The 23,010-nt window shown below is 42.6% G+C and overlaps 1 protein-coding gene across 1 annotated transcript in view; it reads right to left on the bottom strand.

Moving 5' to 3' along the window:
- SLC36A1 (solute carrier family 36 (proton/amino acid symporter), member 1) overlaps positions 1-23,010 on the bottom strand; it is a 46,728-nt gene that overhangs the window by 4,669 nt on the left and 19,049 nt on the right. The window contains exons 4-10 of the mRNA XM_011931627.1: positions 22,085-22,173; positions 21,522-21,617; positions 19,972-20,056; positions 19,337-19,555; positions 13,638-13,736; positions 10,664-10,830; positions 7,948-8,117 (exon numbers count right to left, since the gene is read on the bottom strand). Coding sequence (XP_011787017.1) covers positions 7,948-8,117; positions 10,664-10,830; positions 13,638-13,736; positions 19,337-19,555; positions 19,972-20,056; positions 21,522-21,617; positions 22,085-22,173 — 925 coding nt within the window. The remainder of the gene's footprint in view (positions 1-7,947; positions 8,118-10,663; positions 10,831-13,637; positions 13,737-19,336; positions 19,556-19,971; positions 20,057-21,521; positions 21,618-22,084; positions 22,174-23,010) is intronic.

The following is a 23,010-nucleotide window of genomic DNA, read 5'->3' as shown; positions in this document are numbered from 1 at the left end:
CTTTCTGCACAAAAGGAACCAAATTACATTTCAGGGCAATCTGGTTTCTACCAAAGGAGGGAGGGTAGGGGGCAGAAAAGGAGGTGGATATTTCTGAGCAGCTGCTCATTTTCTTACCACTCAGGGAGACTCCAACACAAACATTTCTACTTGACTGACAAGAAACCAAATAGGAAAAGAAACCCCTCTTTCTGGAAAGACACCGTGATAAAACCACATTTCACAAAGCATTTTCATACAGGTGAAAAAAAGCAGTTCTATCTGCAGGCTGACCCCTGGCGAAGTCCCACACAATAACCATATCTCTGTGTCAGGACACCCACTGCCTCTCACATCTGAAACTCAGTCACGGGTGAGCGAGGAAGGAGGAACTGACAGAGACCAATGGTGCACTGCCGCAGGAGGTGCCATCAGCTTCCGTGCCATACCAGCCATTGCCAACACTGCCAGACAGTGCTGGAAGCAGGAGGAGGCTTCACCGAATACACCTATCCTAGTGCCCACTGACCCCATGCTTCCCATCTCACTGATCTTTCCACCAGGCAGGCAAAGGCCAGTGTTTCACAGGTTTATTGAGGGTTGTGGGCTCTGGAACTAGGTTCTTGTGTTCAGATCTTGGCTCTGCTGCTAATTAGCTGAATGATGCTGGGGAAGGTATGGTACCTCTCTATTCCCCAGTTTTCTTGTTGGCAAAATGGGGATATTAACTGCTCCTATATCATAGAGATGTCATGATGGTCTAATGAGGTTATGCAGGTGCTTCACAAAAGGCCTGGTGTACAGTAGGGATGTCTTACATGTTAATGTTATCGTCATTAGTATTCATCTTTTTGGCCATGAAAAGTGCATCCTGCTATAGTGCATGACTTCCTGTTAGTTACTAACCTGTCAGTCATCAAACAGAGTTTCACAGACTGTCTCTCCCACTGCTGGGCTACAGCTGGATGCTCCCAGCCTTGATACAGACATCCAGAGCTTATCTACTACCTCACTGATTCCTACGAGAGGGTTACCTCTTATATGAGAGGTTTGCTTCTAAGTTCATTTTGTAAGGCAAAAATGTAGTCAAGTCACTCTAAGAAGATATCACACTGGTGAGACTGCCAGGACATCTGAGTCCAAGGCAGCCAATGTCTACATCGATCACTGCTTCTTTGGATGAGCACCAGAAGAAAGGATTGGATTGCATTTCGAGACCAGATTTTGTAAGAAACACTTTAAACTGAAATGTCTGAAGTTGATTTTTGAGGAGCCATAAAAACAAACAAAATAGAATAGCACTCCCTGCAGTAAGATGCGAGACATGTGGGAACCAGGACTTACCAGGTAATATGGTTTGGATATTTGTCCCCTCCAAATTTCATGTTGAAATATGATCCCCAATGTCAGAGGTGGAGCCTGGTGGGAAGAGTCGTGGGGGCAAACTCCTCATGAATGACTTGGTGCCCTCCCCAAGAGAGCTGTTGTTTAAAAGAGCCTGGTACCTCCCTTCTCCTTGCTCCCTGTCTTGCCATGTGAGGCCTGCTCCCCCTTTGCCTTCTACCATGATTAGAAGCTTCCTGAGGCCCTCATCAGAAGCAGATGCTGGCATCACACTTCCTGTACAGCCTGCAGAGCCATGAGCCAAAATAAACCTCTTTTCTGTATAAAGTACCCAGTCTCAGGTGCTTCTTTATAGCTGCAAATGGACTAACACACCAGGGAAAGAGTGGATCCATGCCTCCTGCCTCACACCTACCCTGGAGCTGTGCTGTCCAACACAGTAGCCACTGGCAATGGATGGCTATTTACATTGAAATGAATTAAAATGGAATCAATCCTGTTCTTCATTCACACTAGCCACATTTCAAAGTCTCAACTACCACTGGTGCCTAGTGGCTGCTGCAATGGACAGCACACACACAGGACATTTCCATCACTGCAGAATGTCTAGTGGTACCCAGCAGACAGCACTGCTAAGCACTCACTAGTGGAGGTGAATCTGCCTCTGTTTCACAGGTATGTAACTCCACAAAATTACTACAGTCCTATGGAAAGAGAGGCCCAGAGGGTGTAAACAACAGGAAGCAACAGAGCTGGGACCAGGATCCAGGACCTCAAGCCCCTGGGCCATAACCTCACAGACCTGATGGGCAAGGAAATGCAGAGGGAGGGGAGACAGGGAGTCTGGCGGATCAGTGGCAGGATCCTGTCTGTGAGGAAATGGGAGGCAGATACCCAGGCTAGCTTTCCCAGGGACGCACCATGGGGCGTGGTGGAGAATCCAGCACACGATCAGCCCTGACGTCTTTCTGCTTTGTCAAGTGGAACTGGACAAGGGATTCAAAGCCTGACAACAAAGGGGCACAAGGATATTGAATCTCAGATCCACCTCTGCCACAGTGTTATATACTCTGGAGCAGTTCTTCATCTTTCCTTCTTCTATTAATCAACCATAACGGCAATTCTCATTAACATCTTCACTGATCTCAAGGCTTTGAGAAGTGTGCAAAAAGTTTAGGCTTTTAATTTCCCTGCAACTCAAAAATAGTATGTTTTCAGCCCTTCGCTGCTTCTAAATAGAGTTGGTGACATCTCCCAAACCTTGAGGGTTGAATATGGAGAAAATTAGAGGTAAAATTGTAGGCTGATGACAAAACAGCATTCTCATCATAGGTCATCTAATGCTCAACAAAAGAGCTGGTCTACTGTGGTACCGACACCAAGACACTTGCTCTCTGTGGGCTCTGGGTCTTCCTGCCTAATGTCACCCTCGCAGTGATGGCGCCAGGTGTTACTGTGGGGTGGAAACTGCACTGAGGAAACAATCGGGAGAACTGAGCCCCAGGGAGAGGGTGGTATAGGAATGAGTGTAGGCTGTGGATCTGGAATGCCCAGGCTTCAGCCTCAGCTTTACCACTCAGTGGCTAGTTACCTAAACTCTTTGAGACTCATTTCCCCAACTACTAAACAGGATAGTCAAATGATATCACTCATGTAAAGAAATCAGAGCTCTAAAAACCAACAATAAATACTTCAATATTATCACTAGTCCCTGCTCCATAACAAGCTGAGTGGCACAGGGCAAATCAGCTTACTATTCTGAGCCTCAGTTCATTCATTTACCTGTGAAATATGGTAACTGGGTGATGTCTGAAGTCTCGCCCAACTCTGAAATTCTAAGGACTATACACCAGTGTTAGTCACTTAGGACTGTGTTCTGGGATATGTTCCTCACCTCACTGACAACTGGGAAGCACCACATCCAGCCTGAAGGTGGCACAGCGAAGCGATGGGGCTCCTTTCCTGGAACACATGGCTTGCCCAAAAGGGAGCTTCTAAGCCACTTGGTTTCGTATGAATAAAGGAAGCGTGAGTTATTCCTTCAGTCCCAGCCACACGAGCATCTCCACAAATGCTGAAGTCCGCTCAAGAGACAGGAGGCCTTTATTATCAGAGAAAATAAGTCCCTGGCGGGAGACAAATCAGAGCCTCTCCCAGCCCTGAGAGTCTGTCATCTCCCCACCCTCTCCCATACTGACCTAGCAGGACATATGGGTACTTCATGACAGTTAAGTGGAGTCAGAGAGATGCTCCACTCTGTGGCGAGAGTTAAGTGGAAACAGATACAGAAGCTTGGGATCAGAATTTTTCCTCTGATTGGACAAAGATCTTCTGCCTCATCATGATATTTTATAAGTAATCTAAAAACTTGTTTTCACCACTATATAAGATAAATATGCCTAATAAAAATATCCTTAGTAGAGATTTTAAGAACATTTCTCTCCTCTTAAAGCCAAGATCACAGGGCTGCAAAGGGAAGTCCCTCTTCCTGTCCTAGCTGAACCACATAACCACTGAACCCTACACAAAGCATGACACCGCAGAGGGCAAGAGCGAGCCTCCCACTAACATGAAGTGGGAAGAAGAGAAGGATGTCCAAACCAAATCAGTATCAGCAGCTCCCAGGGTTCAACAGCACGGGTATCTGTTTTGCCACCATGGAAAATGACTTTAACTCCAGAAGCAGCAATTGACTACTCAGACACGTGGGGCAAATAAAACCCCTTCTGGCACCAAATGTGTTCTGTGAGTTAAAGTGCCTACGAAGAGAAACTCAACAAGGTAGAGATCTCAGGAAGCAGCCAGCCAGGAACACCCCTCTCCCAACTCTCCCCTAATCCCTGCACCCCCCCCACACGAAAAGACCCCAGCCCAGACAAAGAGGAAGACATTTGTATAACAAACTCAGTTATACACTTCTCGGCAGCAGCTCAGCTGTGGTAAGTATCAAAGCGGGGACAGAGGCCAACCTCAGCTCGGCCACACGATTAGTCAAGAGGGCTCCAACAATATTATAAAACGTCTTCCCTTCGGGTGAAGAGACACGAAGAATATGATCTTTTAAACTGCTGAAGCAACATAAGGCCAACAGTCATGTTCACAGAAGGAACTGGATTCTGGAGCCTGTGGTTTTGAACCAGCATCAGAAAGAGCTGACTTATGCACAAGACAAGAGCAAAGCACTGAAAAGAACAAACACACACACTTAGGAAATATGCTCTCCATTTTCGGCTCTTGTGCTGGGAGCTCTTGCTGCTATTTTATTATGATCAAAGCTCTTAAAACCTACCATGTTACTTTTAAATGTCTATAAATATGCCTTTAAAATTCACAATAGTCTTGGAAAGAATACAAAATTTGACTTAGTGGGGGTATAAATTTAAAAAATATGAAAGCAAGGGAAACAACCTCCATGCCTAACATTAAAGAAGTACCTTAGTTAATATGATCCACCAATACAGTGAAATACCATGAGGTTATGAAAATATTAGTGAAAGATATGAATATTCATGATATAAAATTAAACAAAATGTGAAAGACAAAGTTATATGTAAACTACAATTGCAACTATTTTTACAATGAACCCATGAGGATTAAGACACAGAAGATACAATGCAAAAAATACATTACTTTGTTAAACTGGTGGAATATTGGAATTTCTTCTTCTTTTATTCCTAAATGTTTTTACACTGACTTTTTTTTTTAGAGTAATATTTGTGTAGAAACTTAAAATCAAGCGCAAAGCATCTGTACAGAATCACAGAATTTTGGAGTTCAGAGAAATCTTGGAGATCAGACACCCGTCCTATCTTACAGTTGAGGACCCTGAGGCCTTGTGAGGGTTCCTGGAGGCGGGCCAGGGTTACACAGCTAATGATTGATACTGCTCTTCTTCACTGTAGCTGCAAGACTAAAAAGTGTGAAAGGCCCAAAGGTACTAAAAAGCTACTCTGTTTGGACCTGGAAGCTTCATCCTCTAAAAATCTGACTGCTTGGAATGTTTTGCAGCTCTGCATTCCAGTCTGAACAGGCTTCTTGAATGATGCGATTTTATGTAATTATATCTTCAGATATAGGTTTCTGAAATTTTCATAGCAAACTGAAGTAAAATGTGTCACATGGCAAATGCCACCGAGAATCAGTATGAATCACTGAAGGATGGATGGGTTATTGCTCCAAAGAAATCTAAAAAACCATTGATCCTACAACTCCAGACTCCACCAGGTGGGGCCAGCCTCTTCCACATAAGGTCTGGACATAAGGTGACCTGCTAAGTCAGCATTTCCAAAAATACGGGCTGGAAGTAGATACTGTCCAATATGAAATCATAACAAAATGAGCATTATTCTATGAAATACTTGTTTTTCCTCCCCTTCTTCTCCAACAGTTTGAAATTAAGCATCACAAAGTCCGTATCAGCCATAGTAATCTTTGGAGGATGGGGGAGAGTGGGGAGAAAGCTGAATTCCAAGAAGGCAAAAAAAAAAAGAAACTACACCAAATTCCTCCTGTTCTCCTTGGAGGGTGAAGAGGAGGAGGAAAAGTTGTGGAAAAGATAGGAAAACACCAGAAATAGCAAAAAAAGAAGCTGCTGTTAAAATGTATGAGTATAAATGAAAAACATCAATTAAAGATCTAAAATCACATACTAATCAATGGTGCTGAAAGATCTGAAAGAACAGAAAAGCAAGAACAAAATGAACTTGCATGAATACTTTTAAGTTGCTGCTACCATGAAAGGCCTCTACTGAGTCCCACAATTACTTCAAAGTCTCCAAAGAAGGTGAGAGAGGCGAGTGCTCTGAGAGATAAAGGGGGCTGCCTTTTTGAACAGGATGACATGCAATGCTAAGTCACAACAGATCACAGAAGGGAAAAACAACTGCACACACTTGAAGACCAAAAGCAGCCGTGTCTTCCGAGCATCGTGCTGTTGAAGGGAGACGAAACTCACAGACAGAGCCAGGAAAAGTGAAGCAAAATCCAAGAGGCATCTCAGGATAACATGAGGTCTGTGAACCAGAGACTACTGTCTCCTGTGGGGTGCTGCAGAAATAAACCTGGCAGGAAGTGTGACATATGCTACAGGGAGGCTGAGTCAGGCTGGAGGGGAAAACTGGGCAGGGAGTGGAGCCAGGCTCCTGTCACTGCCCCAGCTCAATAGGCAGGGAGGAGAAGCTGTTTAGTCAGGAAGGCACATTCTACCTAGAGAGACCTACTTTTTCTGGAAGGAACACTTTGGAGAAAAGCAAATTATTTGAACTAACCACCTTCTTTCTTATAGTGCCCTTTAGATTTAAGAATTGGGCCCTGAGAGTTTACATTATAAATACGGTACACGTGAAAGCTGTCTCCTCAGCACTTAGAGCTACTCCATCCACGGTGGAAATATACACCTTAGAATCAAAGCATGGAGAGTTACTGGCACAAGATAGGATTAAAATCTGGAATCCAAACATCCCATCTTAGCAGTACACGTTAAGGCAATCTACTAGAAAAGCAGGATACATCATGTTCCTTCTTTTTCAGTCACTGTGGGAAGAGCAGCTGGCTTTCAACAGCCCTGGGCCCTGGATTAGCAGCTGTGTGGGCTGTTTCTATAGGCTGGTCTAGGAGAGGGCCTGAAAGAATGACTAAGAGCAAATGCTAGACAACATTCCCATCTTTCATCCTTAAAACATTCAACCCTAATTAGAATTTTAAAAATCATATGGATCTATTTTTATTCCAAAGACAGAGGCTCAGACTGAATAATTTAAGAAAATTCTCAGGGAAGTCTCAATATAAGCAAAGAGGTTCTTGTTCAAAAAACAACAACAACAACAAATAGAACCAAAAAGAGGAATCTATGCTTTAAGCATTTCAGTTTGGAAAACAATTGCAAATCTCTTAGAAACTTGAATTCACTATTATAGACCAATTTGCTCCGGGGCTCTCTAGTCTACCAACTCACAAAAGCTACAAAACAAAATTTTACTTTTATTTTCTAAATGTCACCAGTTTTCAACCACAGCAAACAGAAGGATATCCTGTCTTTTAACTTACACTCCTTGGAACAGGGCTGAGAGAAGAAGAATAAAACATAAGTGATCAATCAAATACCTAGGTTAATCACTAGAAATTTTCTGAAACATATTTAGTAAGACTGACTGACATTAAAAAATGTGTAGAATACTATCGTACAGGCTCTAAAGGAAATCTAAGGAGTAACTTGTCACACTGGAAAAACAACAATTCGAAAAAACAAATAAGTACCCTTCATCAAAGTAACTTATACTCATTACAGATACGGGTTAAATGGCTTTCAGACCTTTACCTTATTTAATATGGGATAGCAGTTGTATGTCTTTACTCTGAATGATAACCATCTCCACAGCATTTCATACCCTATCTATAAATAAACCACTGTCCTCATTCCCATGTTCTTTAGAGTACATGTGTAATTAATTCACTTCCCCATCTGGAGGTGCCTCAACTCTGAAAGTGAGGCCATGGCCAGGTTCTCTGCTCACAAACACAGGCAGTATATGTCAAAAGATATATACTGTCTTTTCTCACGCAAGCCCTGGAGACTGGGTGCCCTTTAGGGAAAAACAAGCAAGGCAATTATCGTCTTCTACTCACATGTCAGGCAGACCAGCACTGTGCGCACAAACAGGTCCACCACTAACTCACAGTGCTCGGGTGCTCGGGACACAAAGAAGGGGATGATGATCTCAGCCGGGACGTAGAACTGGAGCGCGTAGGTGAAAAAGATCCCGATGGAGTACAGCAGCTTAACTGACTGGTACAACCTGCCGAGACAGACAGGAGACGTTCCAAGCCTGCTCAGCGCACTTATACATCATCAGCAAGAGTGCAAAATGGTCCCATTGCGATTTGTTGACACTTATCAAGGCTACAAATCCACATGTCCTTCGGACCCAGCAATTTCATGTCTAAAAATTTAGCTCGCAGATATCCTTGCACATGTACACAAAAGCTTATATTCACAATATCTCACTGCAGCACTATTTAAGAAGGAAAGACTGAAAACAATTTAAATGTTAACCAGTGGGAACTGGTTAGACAAATCGTGGTGCCCCCATATAGCTTTTAACAAAGTATGAGGCAGAACTCCAGGTGTGATATGAAACTATCCCCACGATATATCACCCTATCATGTGATATAGTGTATCACTATCATGGGGACACTTTTATATCACTTTTTTTAAGTGAAGAAAGCATGAAGCAATACAGTATCTATAGAGTGCTACAATTTGTCTTAAAAAAGTAAAAAGAGGAGAAAAAAACATACCCTCGCCCCACATGACAATCTTACATACATTATGTATCTGAAAAAAAAAAAAAAAAAAAGAAAGAAACTGGGAATATGATTGCCTCTGAAATGGGAAACTGTGAAACTGGGAACTAGAGTGGAGGGCGAGGGGTGGAAACTAAATGCTCTCTGTGTACCTTTTGAAAATCTGAATCTTTGCCATGGGTATATGAGTGTATATGCCTCCAAAAATAAAAACAAAAATGCAATTAAAATGTCACAAGCCTATTTCTATCTGTCCCATCCGAGTCAAGTGTCCCTAGAATTAGATGAAGACACTGCAAGACCAAGAGGCCGGAGCAGAATTCCATCTTTCCATACCACTATGGCTCTCTTCCTACTACTGCTTCAGGTGTAGCTTCCAAAAAAGACGTAACTCACTACAGGATATCCCTATTTTATCACTTCAGTGCCTTGACTGCAGAGTAGGAAAAAAGTCTGTGATCAACTTACAGATCTGACTTGGTCATTAAAAGGAAAGGTCTCCGTCCCTAAGCAAAGCTCCACTTTAAACCAGACCTTCATGTGTTAAGCAGCAAGAAACATTTGTCCTCCCTTGTTGGAAATCTATTTAAATGTGCTGATACAGACTGTGTATATGTCCACCGAGTTTCTCTGTGGTTGAACTTAAAATCTAGAAGATGTTCTTATGCTATAAGAGAACAACCTTGTAAAGACTGAGTTTGGTAAAAAGGTCGTATTTGCTCCACGAATAGATAATAAAAACTCTTTGAAACAACCTGGTGGCTCTATCATTAAACTCAAAGCAGCCCAAAAGCCTCTGGAGAGCTATGAAGTCTGGACTCAGGAGAGTGACACCTGCAGGGATAGCCAAATAAATTACACCCAAATAGAGGCAGAAAAGTTACAGCAGCTGGGTTTGGGGTGTTAGGAAAGAAGACAGATGCTCCTCTATGGCTCCAGATCATGTGGGCTGCTTCTGTTGCTCCCGATTCATTTATCTTTCAGGCAAAGGTGACACAGTTACACCAAGCTACTACCTGTCTCTTCCTTCTCGGAAGGGCAGAAACGTTTGGCAATCTAAAAGTAGGCACCAGATGGATCTGCCAATTACCCTGAGCTGATAATTACACATTGTATATATGTATCCAAATGTCACACATACTGCATACAGATATATAATTAGTATGCCTCACGAGTTAAAATCAACTGAAAAAGAATTTTAAAAAATAAAAAGCGAATCCAGGTCTATAGCCATACCATTCTGAATGTGCTCAATCTCATCTGATCTTGGAAGCTAAGCAGGGTCAAGCCTGTTTCATACTTGAATGGGAAAGCCCCTGGAAATATTGAGTGCTGCTGACTTAAAAAATACAATACAATAAAACAAAACAAAATAAAAAGCACACCCAGACAGATCAGCCAGCCTAGACTGAAAGGTGATTCTGATCTGCCGGGCACTCAACAAGCTTCTCAGTGTCTGCTAACAGCTGCTCTCCACCATGAGATGATTAATCTTCAAAACAGGATGGTTGCTCAGCACATGCCCTGGGACACCATCTACCTTTTCAGGAAGCATTTCAATATGGCTATTTCCCTATAATACACTCACCAATGCAAGAGAGGTACAAAAGGACTCCCAACAATCCCCGGCCCATAGTGAGATGCTCTCACCTGCATATCAAGCCTGTGACTACCAAGGGAGAGGCACAACTGATGCTGGGAACCAAATGCAGGTTTGCCCTCCCATCTCCCTGTCCATTTGGAATGGTTTACAGTGAATGGACTAGATACTCGGTCCTTTTGAGCTTAGGAATTCCAAGGAGAAATGGCTTATCCATCGGCTGATCAGCACCACTGGCTTTAGCAGAAGGCTCTACATGAATAACGTAAACAGAATGCAGTCCAGGGCAGCCAGTGAGGGCTGGCAGTGGCAGAAGACGGTGGGCTAGATTGAAGTGGGCTGGTTTAAGAGATAAGTAAGAGGAAAAATCCACACTCTGATCTGTTAGTTTTTAAAAATATCCAGTGCTCCTAGGTTTCCATCCTCCCCTGACGTACCAGCAGTTGGGCAGGTTGAGGGTTATGCTGCCTTGGATATTAGCTCCAAATTGCAGGTACCCCAGACACCCCAGACTGATGTAGAGGATGGTGACGATGACCATGCCCAGGTATAGGATGAGTGGGAACTTCCGAGGATCCTTCATTTTGTTTTCCAGGGGTAGAACCTATGAGAGAGGAGTGAGAGAGGAGAGAAAGTGCAGAAAAAAGCAAAGTTAATCGCCAAGAAAAAAAAAAAATCCTCAGAAAAAAAGTAACTCTTTTATCCCCAGAATTCTCCAGAAGCACATCTCCTCTTTAAAGTTATTTCATCAGACGTTATGCTCTCGGGACTAGAAGGGACTCCACAGCCCACTGCCTAGCCAGGAAGTCCTAAAAGTAAGGGTGGGCAGGACACGAGCCCAGGACTCCTGGCTCAGGACAGTGCTCTGTTCTCCTGCTGCAGGATCCCTGCAGGCTGGGAATGTCCCTTGCCCTGTGAGTGAGGCCACATGGCAATCACAAGGCCTTCCCACATCATGCCCACCTGGCATCTAACCTGAGATCACAGCTTCCTGCTAACCTGTCTAAAGAATGCAAAATATAGGTTAGGGAAAACTGCCACTCTAGCTTAACAGGGGCAAGCACGAGTAGCGACAAGTTAAACCTCCAAGTGAGAGAAACTGCAGTGCGAAAGACAGCATGACTTCATAGAGGATCTCGAGACATGGGTACTTAACAACGCCCAGTTTCCAGACTCCTATTACAAACTGCTGACCTTTGCTGCCTCCTTCGTCATAACAGAGGACATTCTTTAACTTTGGTAAAGGCAAAGGAAAGGCCCCTATGAAAATGAGTTTATTTAGGAATTGGGAAAATGGTGTGACTGAGGATCTTCACGGTCTGCCATCAACTGGATCTGGCATGGCTAATATGGAAGAGCAACACTGGGCAAGGTCTAGCTGTGCCACAAACTTTGATCTTGTTATTACACTTATTTTCCTGCAGCGCCTGTGGCCATGAGGCACAATGGGTCTGTGCTGCACACACCAACACGATCCTGCTGCAGGCCTGGTGCTCCCAGGGGCTCCCAGTGTCCCCCACCACCTGCTCCAGCTTCAGTTAATCCACATCCATTAGAAACAGCTTCTAAATGTATCTGTCAGTTTTCTTCATACCAAGAATACAAAGAGCCAGAGGGCAGGGAGCCCATCTCCTCCATGTCCTATCTGGCCTGTGACAGCTGCATGAACACAGAGCACACGATGAATACACAGTGTGCAGCCTGGCACTTTACCCTGATGCAATGAACAAGCTCTAGATCCAAAACCAAGAGTCAATCTAGCAGTGTCCTCTCTCTCTTGTAAAAAAGTAGAAATACAAAGAAATCTTGAAGACAAATAATGTTTGCAGAATAACTTTGTATACAAGTGGTGATGAAACCAAGCAAACAATTTCTGCACCGTGCTGTTAGGGAAAGCTACTAAAAATTTAGCACGAGGTCCCTTAGGATGCCCAGGAACCCATGGCCTCTTGGCATCTTTCCACACTTTCTCGGCCTCTTCTTTCCAGTCCTGAGTTCTTGGGATCTCTTTCTCACTGCTGAAATACGGGCCCGCTCAGGCTTCTGGCCCGGCAGCAAGAAACTATTTGTGTTTCTGAATTAAAGTGAGATCCTCTTCATGGGCAATGAAAAGCCCCAAGGAAGAGCACAGGGCAAGGTATAAAACCTCAAGCAGATCAGTGATTTACATGTGATCACTCCCAAAGCCTCCCCCATGAGGTCAGAGCCTCAACGTGTTCCATCAGCACCACTTGGGTGATTTCTCACGATTCTGACAAAAAATGTGTACAGATTCTAGGTTTTCTTAAAAGCAAATAAGGTGTCTGGGAAATCAAAAAAGAGAAAGAAGTGCCATGCCAGGAGGAGGCTCTTCCCATTTGTGGAGCCCTTGGCCAGGAATAACTTTCTTCAGCGAAGAGTTTTGTACCATTATTATGAAAAATACAAATAAAATTCAAATTAGGTAAAATTGAGGGGTAGATTCCTCTTTAGGAAAAGCATTCGGTGAAATCACAGAAAGCTGAGCCAAGAGTGAACGCTGCTTTTTTGCATGCAGAAAATACACCAAACCAATGTTGTAGGGCAGAGAAATTATTCATACATTTATTGATTCAATAATAAAATAATATTAATAAAATTAAAATCTATTAAACATTTACCATGTGTCAGGGTCTGTGCAAAGCACTACTGCACATATCTCATTTAATCCTAATAACTATGAATCATTAAGTTCACTTTTCAGGAATAAACAATGAAGGCTCAAAGAGGTGAAGCCCTTGCTCAAGGTCACACAGCTACTCTATGGCAGAGCTAGGACTTACCCCCAAGTCAGTCTGACTCTAGACCTTGCCTTCCTGATTGCCATATACTATTGCTTACTGCACACATAGGAGATGAGTGTGCAATGAAGGGGCCTTGAATGTAAACATTTTAAAATTACATATAATTTGTCTTGAAAGTTGAAGCTGGGAAATCTCAATGGAATCCCCGAAACACTATTCACTAACTGATCAGTGAGTCACAGAAGATAATTTCTTTTTTTTGAGACAGAGTCTCGCTCTGTCACCCAGGCTGGAGTGCAGTGGCACGATCTTGGCTCACTGCAATCTCCGCCTCCCTGGTTCAAGTGATTCTCCTGCCTCAGCCTCTCGAGTGGCTGTGATTATAGGCGTGTACCACCATGCCCAGCTGATTTTTGTATATTTAATAGAGACAGGGTTTCACCATGTTGGCCAGGCTGGTTTCGAACTCCCGACCTCAAGTCATCCCCAGGCTCCAGCCTCCCAAAGTGCTGAGATTACAGGTGTGAGCCACTGCGCCTGGCCTCAGAAGATAATTTCTAACAATGTTTCCTCAGCATTCCCTGAAACAGACCTGGCGGACACCAAGAGCACTAGAGAACACTAGCCCAAATCACAGTGCAGCTCTTACCATTCCAATGCCTTCAAATGCAAAAATCGCTGTGCCAAAGAAGAGAGGGTAGGTCTTCCAGGGAGCCACCAAGGGGAGGTGGCTGGGGTCCGGGATCCTCTGAAAGAGAGAAAGCAAAACAAAGCAAAAGGCTATACAGAAATTCAAGATTTGAACTCCGAATCAGAGAGGTCATACCTTTTAACAAATCCGAGATTCTCTAAAGGAAGAAAGTCTAATACCTGACAGATGTTTAGGGACATTTAACCTTTGTATGTTTTTCTCTTCAGGCTAAGAAAAACCCACTTGTTTGGGGGAAAGACAAGCCCAACATACTATTAAAAACTCAAATGTTGGGGCTTGCATAAAAAGAGTCACATTCTTTCACGAGGTAATCCCATCCCAAGAAAGTGAATTCAAGTAGAAAAAAACCAAAGATGAAAAACACTGAGCAAAGCTGTTTAATAAAGTAACTGAAAACAACATAAATGCTCCCAAGCAAGCATATATTGTATATTTAGTAGAGATCCTAAACAAGGGATCAGTTAAGTAATTAACAACATATCAGCTAAACCACAGAATATATACACTATTTATTTATTTAGAGAGAGAGTTTCCTTCTGTTGCCCAGGCAGGAGTGCAGTGGCGAGATCTCGGCTCACTGCAACCTCCTCTGCCTCCTGGGTTCAAGCAATTCGTCATGCCTCAGCCTCCCAAGTGGCTAGGACTACAAGTGTGCACCACTACACCTGGCAATTTTTGTATATTTTTGGTAAAGACAGGGTTTCACCATGCTGGCCAAGCTGTTTGTGAACTTTTGATCTCAAGTGATCTGCCTGCCTCGACCTCCCAAGGTGCTGGGAGTATATGCATTGGCCACTGCGCCTGGCCAGTATGCACTATTAAAAAGTAAAAATTGAGACAACTAAGTAGAATATGAAAATCTACTTATGAAATATTAGGGAGAAAAAAATTTAATTTTAATTTATATATTCACTCTGATACAACTACATAAACACCACAGATAAAGCTGGAAGGGAAGAGAAAGTGGTAAATTTTCAGATTGGTTCTCTTCCTTTTTCCTCTTCTTTTCTTCTCCTTTTTAAAATTCTTATCAATGAGCTTGAGCACTTTGAAAGTATTACCAAGAAGCACACAATAGGAGTGTTGGAACATGTGGGGAGAAAGAGCAAAAAGAATGTTTTCAAAAATAGGCCAAAAAAAAAGGGGCAACTGTTAACTGAAGGTACAATGTTAAGATCGTATAAGGAAGGAGGTTGTGATGGTTAATACTGAGTGTCAATTTGACTGGATTGAAGGAGGCAAAGTATTGTTCCTTGGTGTGTTTGTGAGGGTGTTGCCAAAGGAGACTAACATTTGACTGGGACTGGGACTAACATTAACAGTGGACTGGGAAAGGCAGACCTACCCTCAATCTGAGTGGGCACCATCTAATCAGCTGCCAGCTCAATCAGTGGCCAGATTAAAAAGCAGACAGAACATGAAAAGGCTAGACTGGCTTAGTCTCCCAGCCTACATCTTTCTCCCGTACTGGATACTTCCTGTCCTTGAACATCAGACTCCGAGTTCTTCAGCTTTGGGACTCGGACTGGCTTCCTTGCTCCTCAGCCTGCAGACGGCCGGTTGTGGAACCTTGTGATCGCGTGAGTTAACATTCCTTAATAAACTCCCCTGTATGTGTACATCTATCCTGTTAGTTCTGCCCCTCTAGAGAACCCTGACTAATACAGAGGTATAGTTGCAAAATCCTCCACCGAACAAGTCTCCAATAACAGACTGTGTGGAAGGGGCAGGGTAGGGAGGGGGGATTCAAACTGCTCTCTTTTTAAAATTTGGCTTTCTAAACCTCATGCACACATTGCTTCAATTAAAATGAAAATTGATGTTAAAACAGCCTTTTACAATGTTTTACAATTGATTTAACTACATGGATATTTGGATAATATGGGGCATGCTCTTAACAGGCTTCAGAATAATTTCAGGCGAGTAAAAGGAGATCCATTATTAATCTCTGTGACAGCCTTCTCTTTGAAAGATTTCAAAGCAGCGATACTGCTTTTGAAAAAATAAATAAATAAATAAATAAATAAATACGTTTCCCTGGGTACCTACTAAGAAATCTGTTAGGTCTCTTCGTAAGAAGCATTTCAATACGTGGAATGAAGACAGGCTAATAGGTATTTTTCGTCTACAATGGGACATGAGAGCAAGAGTGTCCTGTAGTTATTCCTGAGTCACAAATGTGACATAAGTTATCGGAAACAGGTGCTATCTGTTGGTTAGTGAATGACTCCTGCTCTTGTTCATACATTAGATCAGATTCAAGTATCAGATCGGGAATTTCACAATCCATGTCTGCGGATATTGTGGGAATGACGCCAGCAGAAGGAGTGTATTATTCTACATACTTACTGATTGCTACTGACCCAGCCAACTAAATGAGAAAAGTTTAATTTATAAAGAAACATACATGTTAAAATCAGCTTGTTATCAACATAGCTCCTCAATTCTGTAACACAGTAAGTTCTCACTCGTCGTCAATAGGTTCTTGGAAACTGAGACTTTAAGTGAAACGATGTAGTCACTTCCTTCAATGCTGTTTTGTTATAACATCGATGAGAAAAAAACTGATTTCACTATATATACATTTCATGGATTGCAGTTTCTAAGAACGTATCAATGATGTTATGTGAGGTCTTACCATATTATCAATTATAATAACAGTATTTTGAGAAAATGCTGTTAAATGTACACATGGATTGTGAGATGTACTCTTGCAATTCTGAAACTGTTATAACTATGAAAAAATACATCTCAGAAGCAACGATATGCAGTGATAAAACATTTATTGGGAGCTCCCTCTGTGCAAAGCACTCTGCCTGGAACTCCTCCATTTGAGACTCCACATGCCGAAGACAGAAGGGAACCTGCTCAGGTGGAAGACCTTGGTCTGCTACCTACAATGGCATGTGCATGAGGGGCAAAAGGAACAGTCACGTATATGCTTAGGATTAGGGAAAAAAATCAGAAACATTGAACAGTAGGGGAATCCTCATGGTAAGTGGGGCAAAATGCCAAAACAGAACAGTAGTAACAAGCAGCAGAGGCAGCAGCAACAAAAATGACCTAGAGGGAGCATATTTAGCTGTATGACACATCCAAATGAAGCAATTACAACACTATGGGCAGCGACTACATCAAAACACAGCCAAACCTCCTCCCCCATGCTGCACTATTTGATCACAGCACAACTTCTGGCTAAGCCCAGAGGAAGACTCGGAATTGCTCTCAAGAAATCAGCAGGACTGCCCTTATGCAGATATTGCTCTGTGTCCTGTTTGTACTATGAATAGACATCACTCTGGATGCATACTACCAGTTGGTTGGGACTGAGACGCTACAAGAACCCAAATTCTCATCCCAGCCCTCTGATCATGGCAACCACCACAGCCCGACTACCTGCAATGATTTAAAACTAAATGCAACAGGTGTGCCTGTCTATGGGGAGTGGCATCACTCAATTCATCTTTAATGTCCACTGGAGTATATCCTAGGTGATCTTGAGAGCTCTAATTACAATGTGAAATCATGGGTAAATATTTACCCTTCTTTGTTTGGTAATGAAAATGGTCTATCGTGCATTCACAGGCCCTCCTTCCAGTCTCATAAAAAAGGGACGCAAAGAACTATTTATTTTATGTTTAAAAAAATAGTTCTGCAGAAGAACAGTCAATATCTGCCACTCATCTGACTTATCATGATGAAAAAACAGTCAATATTCACAGAGCACAATGTTAATCTAAACTGATAATGTCATTTGCTTAGCACAATAAGTTCTGCTTTTTATGAGCCACTGTTTTCCTGGAAACTGTATCAGTGGGTGACTGGGTCACTGTTAAGCAGACTGTATGAAAATGAGATAATATTCACCTGTCAGACTGACCAAAAAAATACTAATTATACTATATATAAATAATACTAATATATAATACATACTATATATAAATAATACTAATATAATATAAATAATACTAATACATCCAGTATTAGTTAAGGGTGGAAAAATGGGCATGTAAATACTGTGGAAGGGAGTCTCTATGAAATTAGGAAATAGCTTTTGGAAAAAACAACTTGGTAACATAAAAAAAAAATCAAAAGTGCACACTCTTCAGTAACTACACATCTAGACAAATATCTTAAAGAAGTATTTATACAAGTCCACAAAAAGGAATGCATAAGAACATCTCACTGTCTTAATACTGAAATAATACTAAAAATTATCAATTACCTGATAGCCACTGAGTGAGGACTGGTTAAATAAACGGCAGCAAATCTCTACTCTGTGATACAATGTGACAGCTAACAACAAGGTAGAGCCAGGAATACTAACCTGGAAGGCTCGCTAAGGCATTTTTAAGGTGGAAAAAAGCAAGCTAGATGAACATGTTACTTTACAAAATTATGTTTCAAAAACGAAACCAAAATATATTTTAATGTATTTCTCGATATATTACATGGGCTGTAAATCCATTAACAGGATCTAGAATGAGACAGACCAATCACACAGAGCGAGTCTCTGAGAGGAGACTCAGGGTGGGGACGTGGTATTCAAGAGGTATTTGTGTTGTCTGCATTTTAATGAATATGTACTGATGAATTAGTTGGTGAATTGAATTTAAGTATCGTTTTTAAGTTATTCTTTTATTTACCTGCTTTTACTTTTTTCCTTTTCTCAAGCCTTAGAAAATGCATTGTCATTTTCACAAACAGTCATAGTGTTTTAACGGCACATTTTTCTTAGCCTGATCTCCTGATCTTCTACCCATCTATATACAGATGTTCTCTCTCATGCCACCCCACAGAATTGCCTGCATGGGCTAAGTGAGGGCAGGGAACAAGTGAATTTATAATTTTGACAGATAAAAATTAACTGGAGTTGATAAGGAATTACTTATCTAAATACATGTTAGAAAAATTCATTTTTATTTTAATCTTAATATTTTCCTCTGTTTTCCAGTTGTATAGAATGATCATGTACTAACCATCTAATTGAAAAAAGTCTAAACCAGTGCTTCCTGGGGGGCGGGGGGCGATTTTGCCCCCCAGGGAGGTTTGGCAGTATCTGGAGACATTTTTGGTTGTCATAACTTGTGGAGGGGTTGCTACTGGTACCCACTGAGTAGAGACCAGAGATGCTGCTGAACATCCTACAGTGCACAGGACAGCCCCATAGCAAAGAGTTATCCATCCCAAAATGTCAGCAGGGCCCAAATAAGAACCTCTAATCTAGATATACCAGTAGTAACATATAACTATTTACATTCTACTTACACATATATATATATATTTTGCTGTTGTTGTTGTTGTTGAGAGAGAGTCTTGCTCTGCTGCCCAGGCTGGAGTGCAGTAGAGGCGTGATCTCGGCTCACTGCAACCTCCACCTCCCAGGTTCAAGCGATTCTCCTGCCTCAGCCTCCCAAGCAGCTGAGATTACAGGACCACGCCACCACGCCTGATTTTTGTATTTTTAGCAGTAGAGACAGGTTTTACAATGATGGCCAGGCTGGTCTCCAACTCCTGACCTCAGGTGATCCACCCACCCTGACCTCCCAAAGCACTGGGATTACAGGCGTGAGCTACCACACCTAGCCTTTTTAAAATATTGAATCAAGACGATAGGGGAGGGCCTAGGCACGTACCTGAACAATGAACTGGTAGATCATGATCAAGCTGACCAGCATGGTGATGTTGGCCAACAGGGAGAAGATGGACAGGGCTCGGAGGTTCCTGATGAAAACCAGCAGCACCAGGAAGGGCAGGAAGGACAGCATGTAGAGTCGCGAGTCCATGGTGGGGTTCAGAATCACCGTCTCATTGTTGTGGCAGTTATTGGTGGTTCCATTGGCCGCTTCTATCACCTAGAATGAGGGGAAGGAAGAAAACGGAAACACCTCTCAAACAACAGAGGCCGGTGGATCATCTGTTGGAAGACGTTCCTGAGGAAAGGCTCACGTGTGTGAACAAGGCCTTTTAGAATCTGTGGCCAGTGAGCCATCTTTAGAGATCTTCACGACTATCATCAGCAACCCAATTGTCTGAGCTAGGTTTGATCATATGTACCTAGGACAGGAGGATGGACAAGACATGTGGCGGTTTCTCTATGCCCGAGCTCTTTCCCTGGGAATCAAACAGAAGATGTGGTTCTATGTAAAATGTTAAAACTTTAACTCTTTTGTTGACAAAAGCTGGCTTGGAAAAAAATCCTAAACAAAAATTTCAATCATCTTTTGCCATCCTCTCTCCTGTTTTTGTTTTTTTTTAACCAGGTGCCTACCTGTTTAAAGTTGTCAGCCAGAAACACGAAATAGACACAGCAGAATCCCAGCTGAGTGACAATCAGGAAGAAGTCCACAACATGTCTGCAGATGGGGAAGGAAGGAATACAAAGACTGTTACAATACAAATGCAACACTCCCAGAAGGGGAGGTGTTTTTTCTTTTTGTTTTTTAATGATTTAGGGAGTACAAGTGCTGTTTTGTTAAACAGATATACTGCATAGTGGTAGCGTCTGGGCGTTTAGTGTAACCATCACCTAAATAGTGTACCTGGTACCCAGTATTTTTTTAACAGTGCTTTTCCCCAAGCCATCACAGACCCTTCCTGGCAGTGACAGGGATGAGCATGCCCTGGCAGGAGAAGAAACCATGCTAGGTGCCACCGGTTGGGGTCGTTGGGAAGAAGGTGAAGGAGGTGCTACCTGCGTGGTTTCCGACATCCCCTTCCTGGCTTCTCGTCTGGAATGCTGCATGAGGTTAGACACACGCACAGACACCATGACCACTGCCCAGCCCCTTAGCCTCCTCTCTACACATCTGCCCAACTATCCCATCTCACATTGTTTTGTTAAAGTTACAGGGGGCCTTTGACATAAAACACCAGAAGTAGTTTCCTTCACTGTCTCTCTAACTTGGATACAAGAACCAACCAAGTCCCACATTAAGGACACAGAAACTGATGCACCAAAAACAGATTGCTGGTTGAAAAATAGCAGCTGGTAACAACCTAAAGGATCATCAAAAGGAGAGTGATTAAATTATAGACTGTTCTTAAATGGAAAATTACACAGCAGTTAAAAAGACTATGTTAAATCTCTATGTGCTGATAGAGAAAAACGTCTCAGACATTTAAGAGGAAAGAGCAAGTTTCCAAACAGTATACACAGTATGGTCAATCTGTGCAAAAAACTTAAGAATATGTGTATGTTTCTACTTCTCCTGAAGCCTTTTCTGCTCCCAGCTCTCATGGGCGTTTCTCACCTGCCACAGCTGACAAGAGAATCTTTAAAGTTCCTCCTTCTTTGAGTGCTGAGGATGTATTCCTAGCTCACGACACTTTCTTCTTACAAGTGTCTCCTACTACTGGTCTCTTATCTTATTCCCTGGCTTCTCTTCCCAGATATATTTTTCCTTACACAGACTACAAGCCTCTGGAGGGTAGGAACCACATAATTTACTTCAGGAAATCTTCCCTTCTTACCTAGAACTGTTTTGTTCCATTTATAAGATAGTGCTTAAATACATTTGTTGAACAAATGAGTGAATCAAAAACAATCACTGGTCACAGATTGCGAAAGCTGGAATGGCTCTAGAGACCATTCAGGCCAGGCCCCATGCTTTCCTGATAAGGAAACTGAAACCCAAAGAAAAAAGAAGTTACCCAGCCCCAGGTCACAGCTTACTACCAGTGGAGCTGAGCCGCAGCCCAAGGCAACTGACCCAAACAGCAACTCTTTCCACGCTTTACACTGTCTCCCATGTTGCACCTCCCCATCTGAAGGCCTCACACTGGGAGGCCACAGTTGAAAGGAAGGAGGAAATCAGTTACCTTCCCCAGTGTGCATGGTTCCGGAGCCAAGAGCAGGGGCTGGATTCTAGTCCATACATCACAGTGTCACCATAATCCACAAAGGATTTATTCAGCCTGGAAGAGGAGGAGGGAAGAGGAAAGGCAGAGCATGTGGAATAGACAGACAGAACCAATAGAGCTACTGAGACCTGGGTCAGTTCCCACCTGTCACCCTGGAGGTACCACTCTGAGTTCTGTACCTCGTGCTTTCAAAGATCAGAAGTATTAAGTCGACAGGATGGTTACTTTTATTATAATTAACAACCATCTGGTGGAATCATTTCAATGGGGTAAACATGACAACACACATGAAATTAGAATGTAGTGTCTACCCACTGGGCATAAGTCAATTTAACAGATGATAATGAGCCAGAAAAGAACACAAAAATAATCAGGGAAAGGAAAACGCTGCAATCATAAGCCGCTACCTCCAGCCAGTGTAAAGAATTGAGAGTGGTCTGCATCAGTGCTCATTTTCAGGGTTGATAACAGAACCCAAAAGAACAATTTGTCCCTTGAGAGGTGGCGCAGAGGTTTCTCACCTGCGGCAGAAGTGGTGAGCACATTTCACCAGGATCCCCATGCAGTGCACGGCCACGATGCCTATGACCAGAAGGCTGATGGGACCCATCTGGGACAGGTGTTGCAGGCAAAAGAGAGAGAGAGAAGTAGGTAGAATTAGGAGTGAACCCAATGGATACTCAGTTCGCAAATGATTAAAAAGCTACTAAGGCACTTTTCATTGACAAAACTTTGGGCCCAGCATTAGAGAGAGAAATGTAATCATGGAGATTAGCTCTGTGAGATGGGCGCTATCTGAACTCTAGCACATTTTCGAGAGATTTAGTCATGTGGAGAAGAGGGACATAAGATAAGTCTGTTCCGAGACTGGTGCATGTCAGCAGAATAGAAGGCTCCTGTGACTGTGGGAAGAGCTGGGCTAAGGGATGTGAGGCGAGATGAGTAAGTTATCTTTACAGCAATGCCAGATCAAGAAAGACTGCATTTAGCTAAGGACAACCCACATCTCCGAGCCTCTCTTCAACTCCAAAAGAAACCAGAATGGCTTTGGGCAGGCAGTCAACTGGAGGTAAATCACAAAAAGAAGACATAAGATTCTTGTAGTTGGCTATTTAGGAACAAAGCATGGGGGACCATGTAGAAAATGGGCAGACATCTGTAACTAACTCCTCAGTTCATATTATTGACAGAAACTGCTCGAGCCATCTCAGTACATCCTCTCCACCATGAAGTAAGCTCCATGAGGCAGGAATCTTTAATTCACTGATGTATTCTAAGAGCTTAGAATGGTGCCTAACACACAGAACACTCTCAATGAATATCTTTAGGTGAATGAATGCCTGAATTCTGCTTTCTGTCAACTGAATTTTTTAAAAATGCTTCTCTATTTAAAATGTTTTAAAGCAAGTACATTTTAACAACAACAAAAAGCTATCTCCTAAAATTT

Source organism: Colobus angolensis, unplaced genomic scaffold (assembly GCF_000951035.1).
Source record: "Colobus angolensis palliatus isolate OR3802 unplaced genomic scaffold, Cang.pa_1.0 Scaffold90, whole genome shotgun sequence".
In the NCBI taxonomy this organism is placed as follows: domain Eukaryota; kingdom Metazoa; phylum Chordata; class Mammalia; order Primates; family Cercopithecidae; genus Colobus; species Colobus angolensis.
The sequence above is the reverse complement of the archived record's forward strand: the minus strand, read 5'-3'. Positions and strand labels throughout refer to the sequence as shown.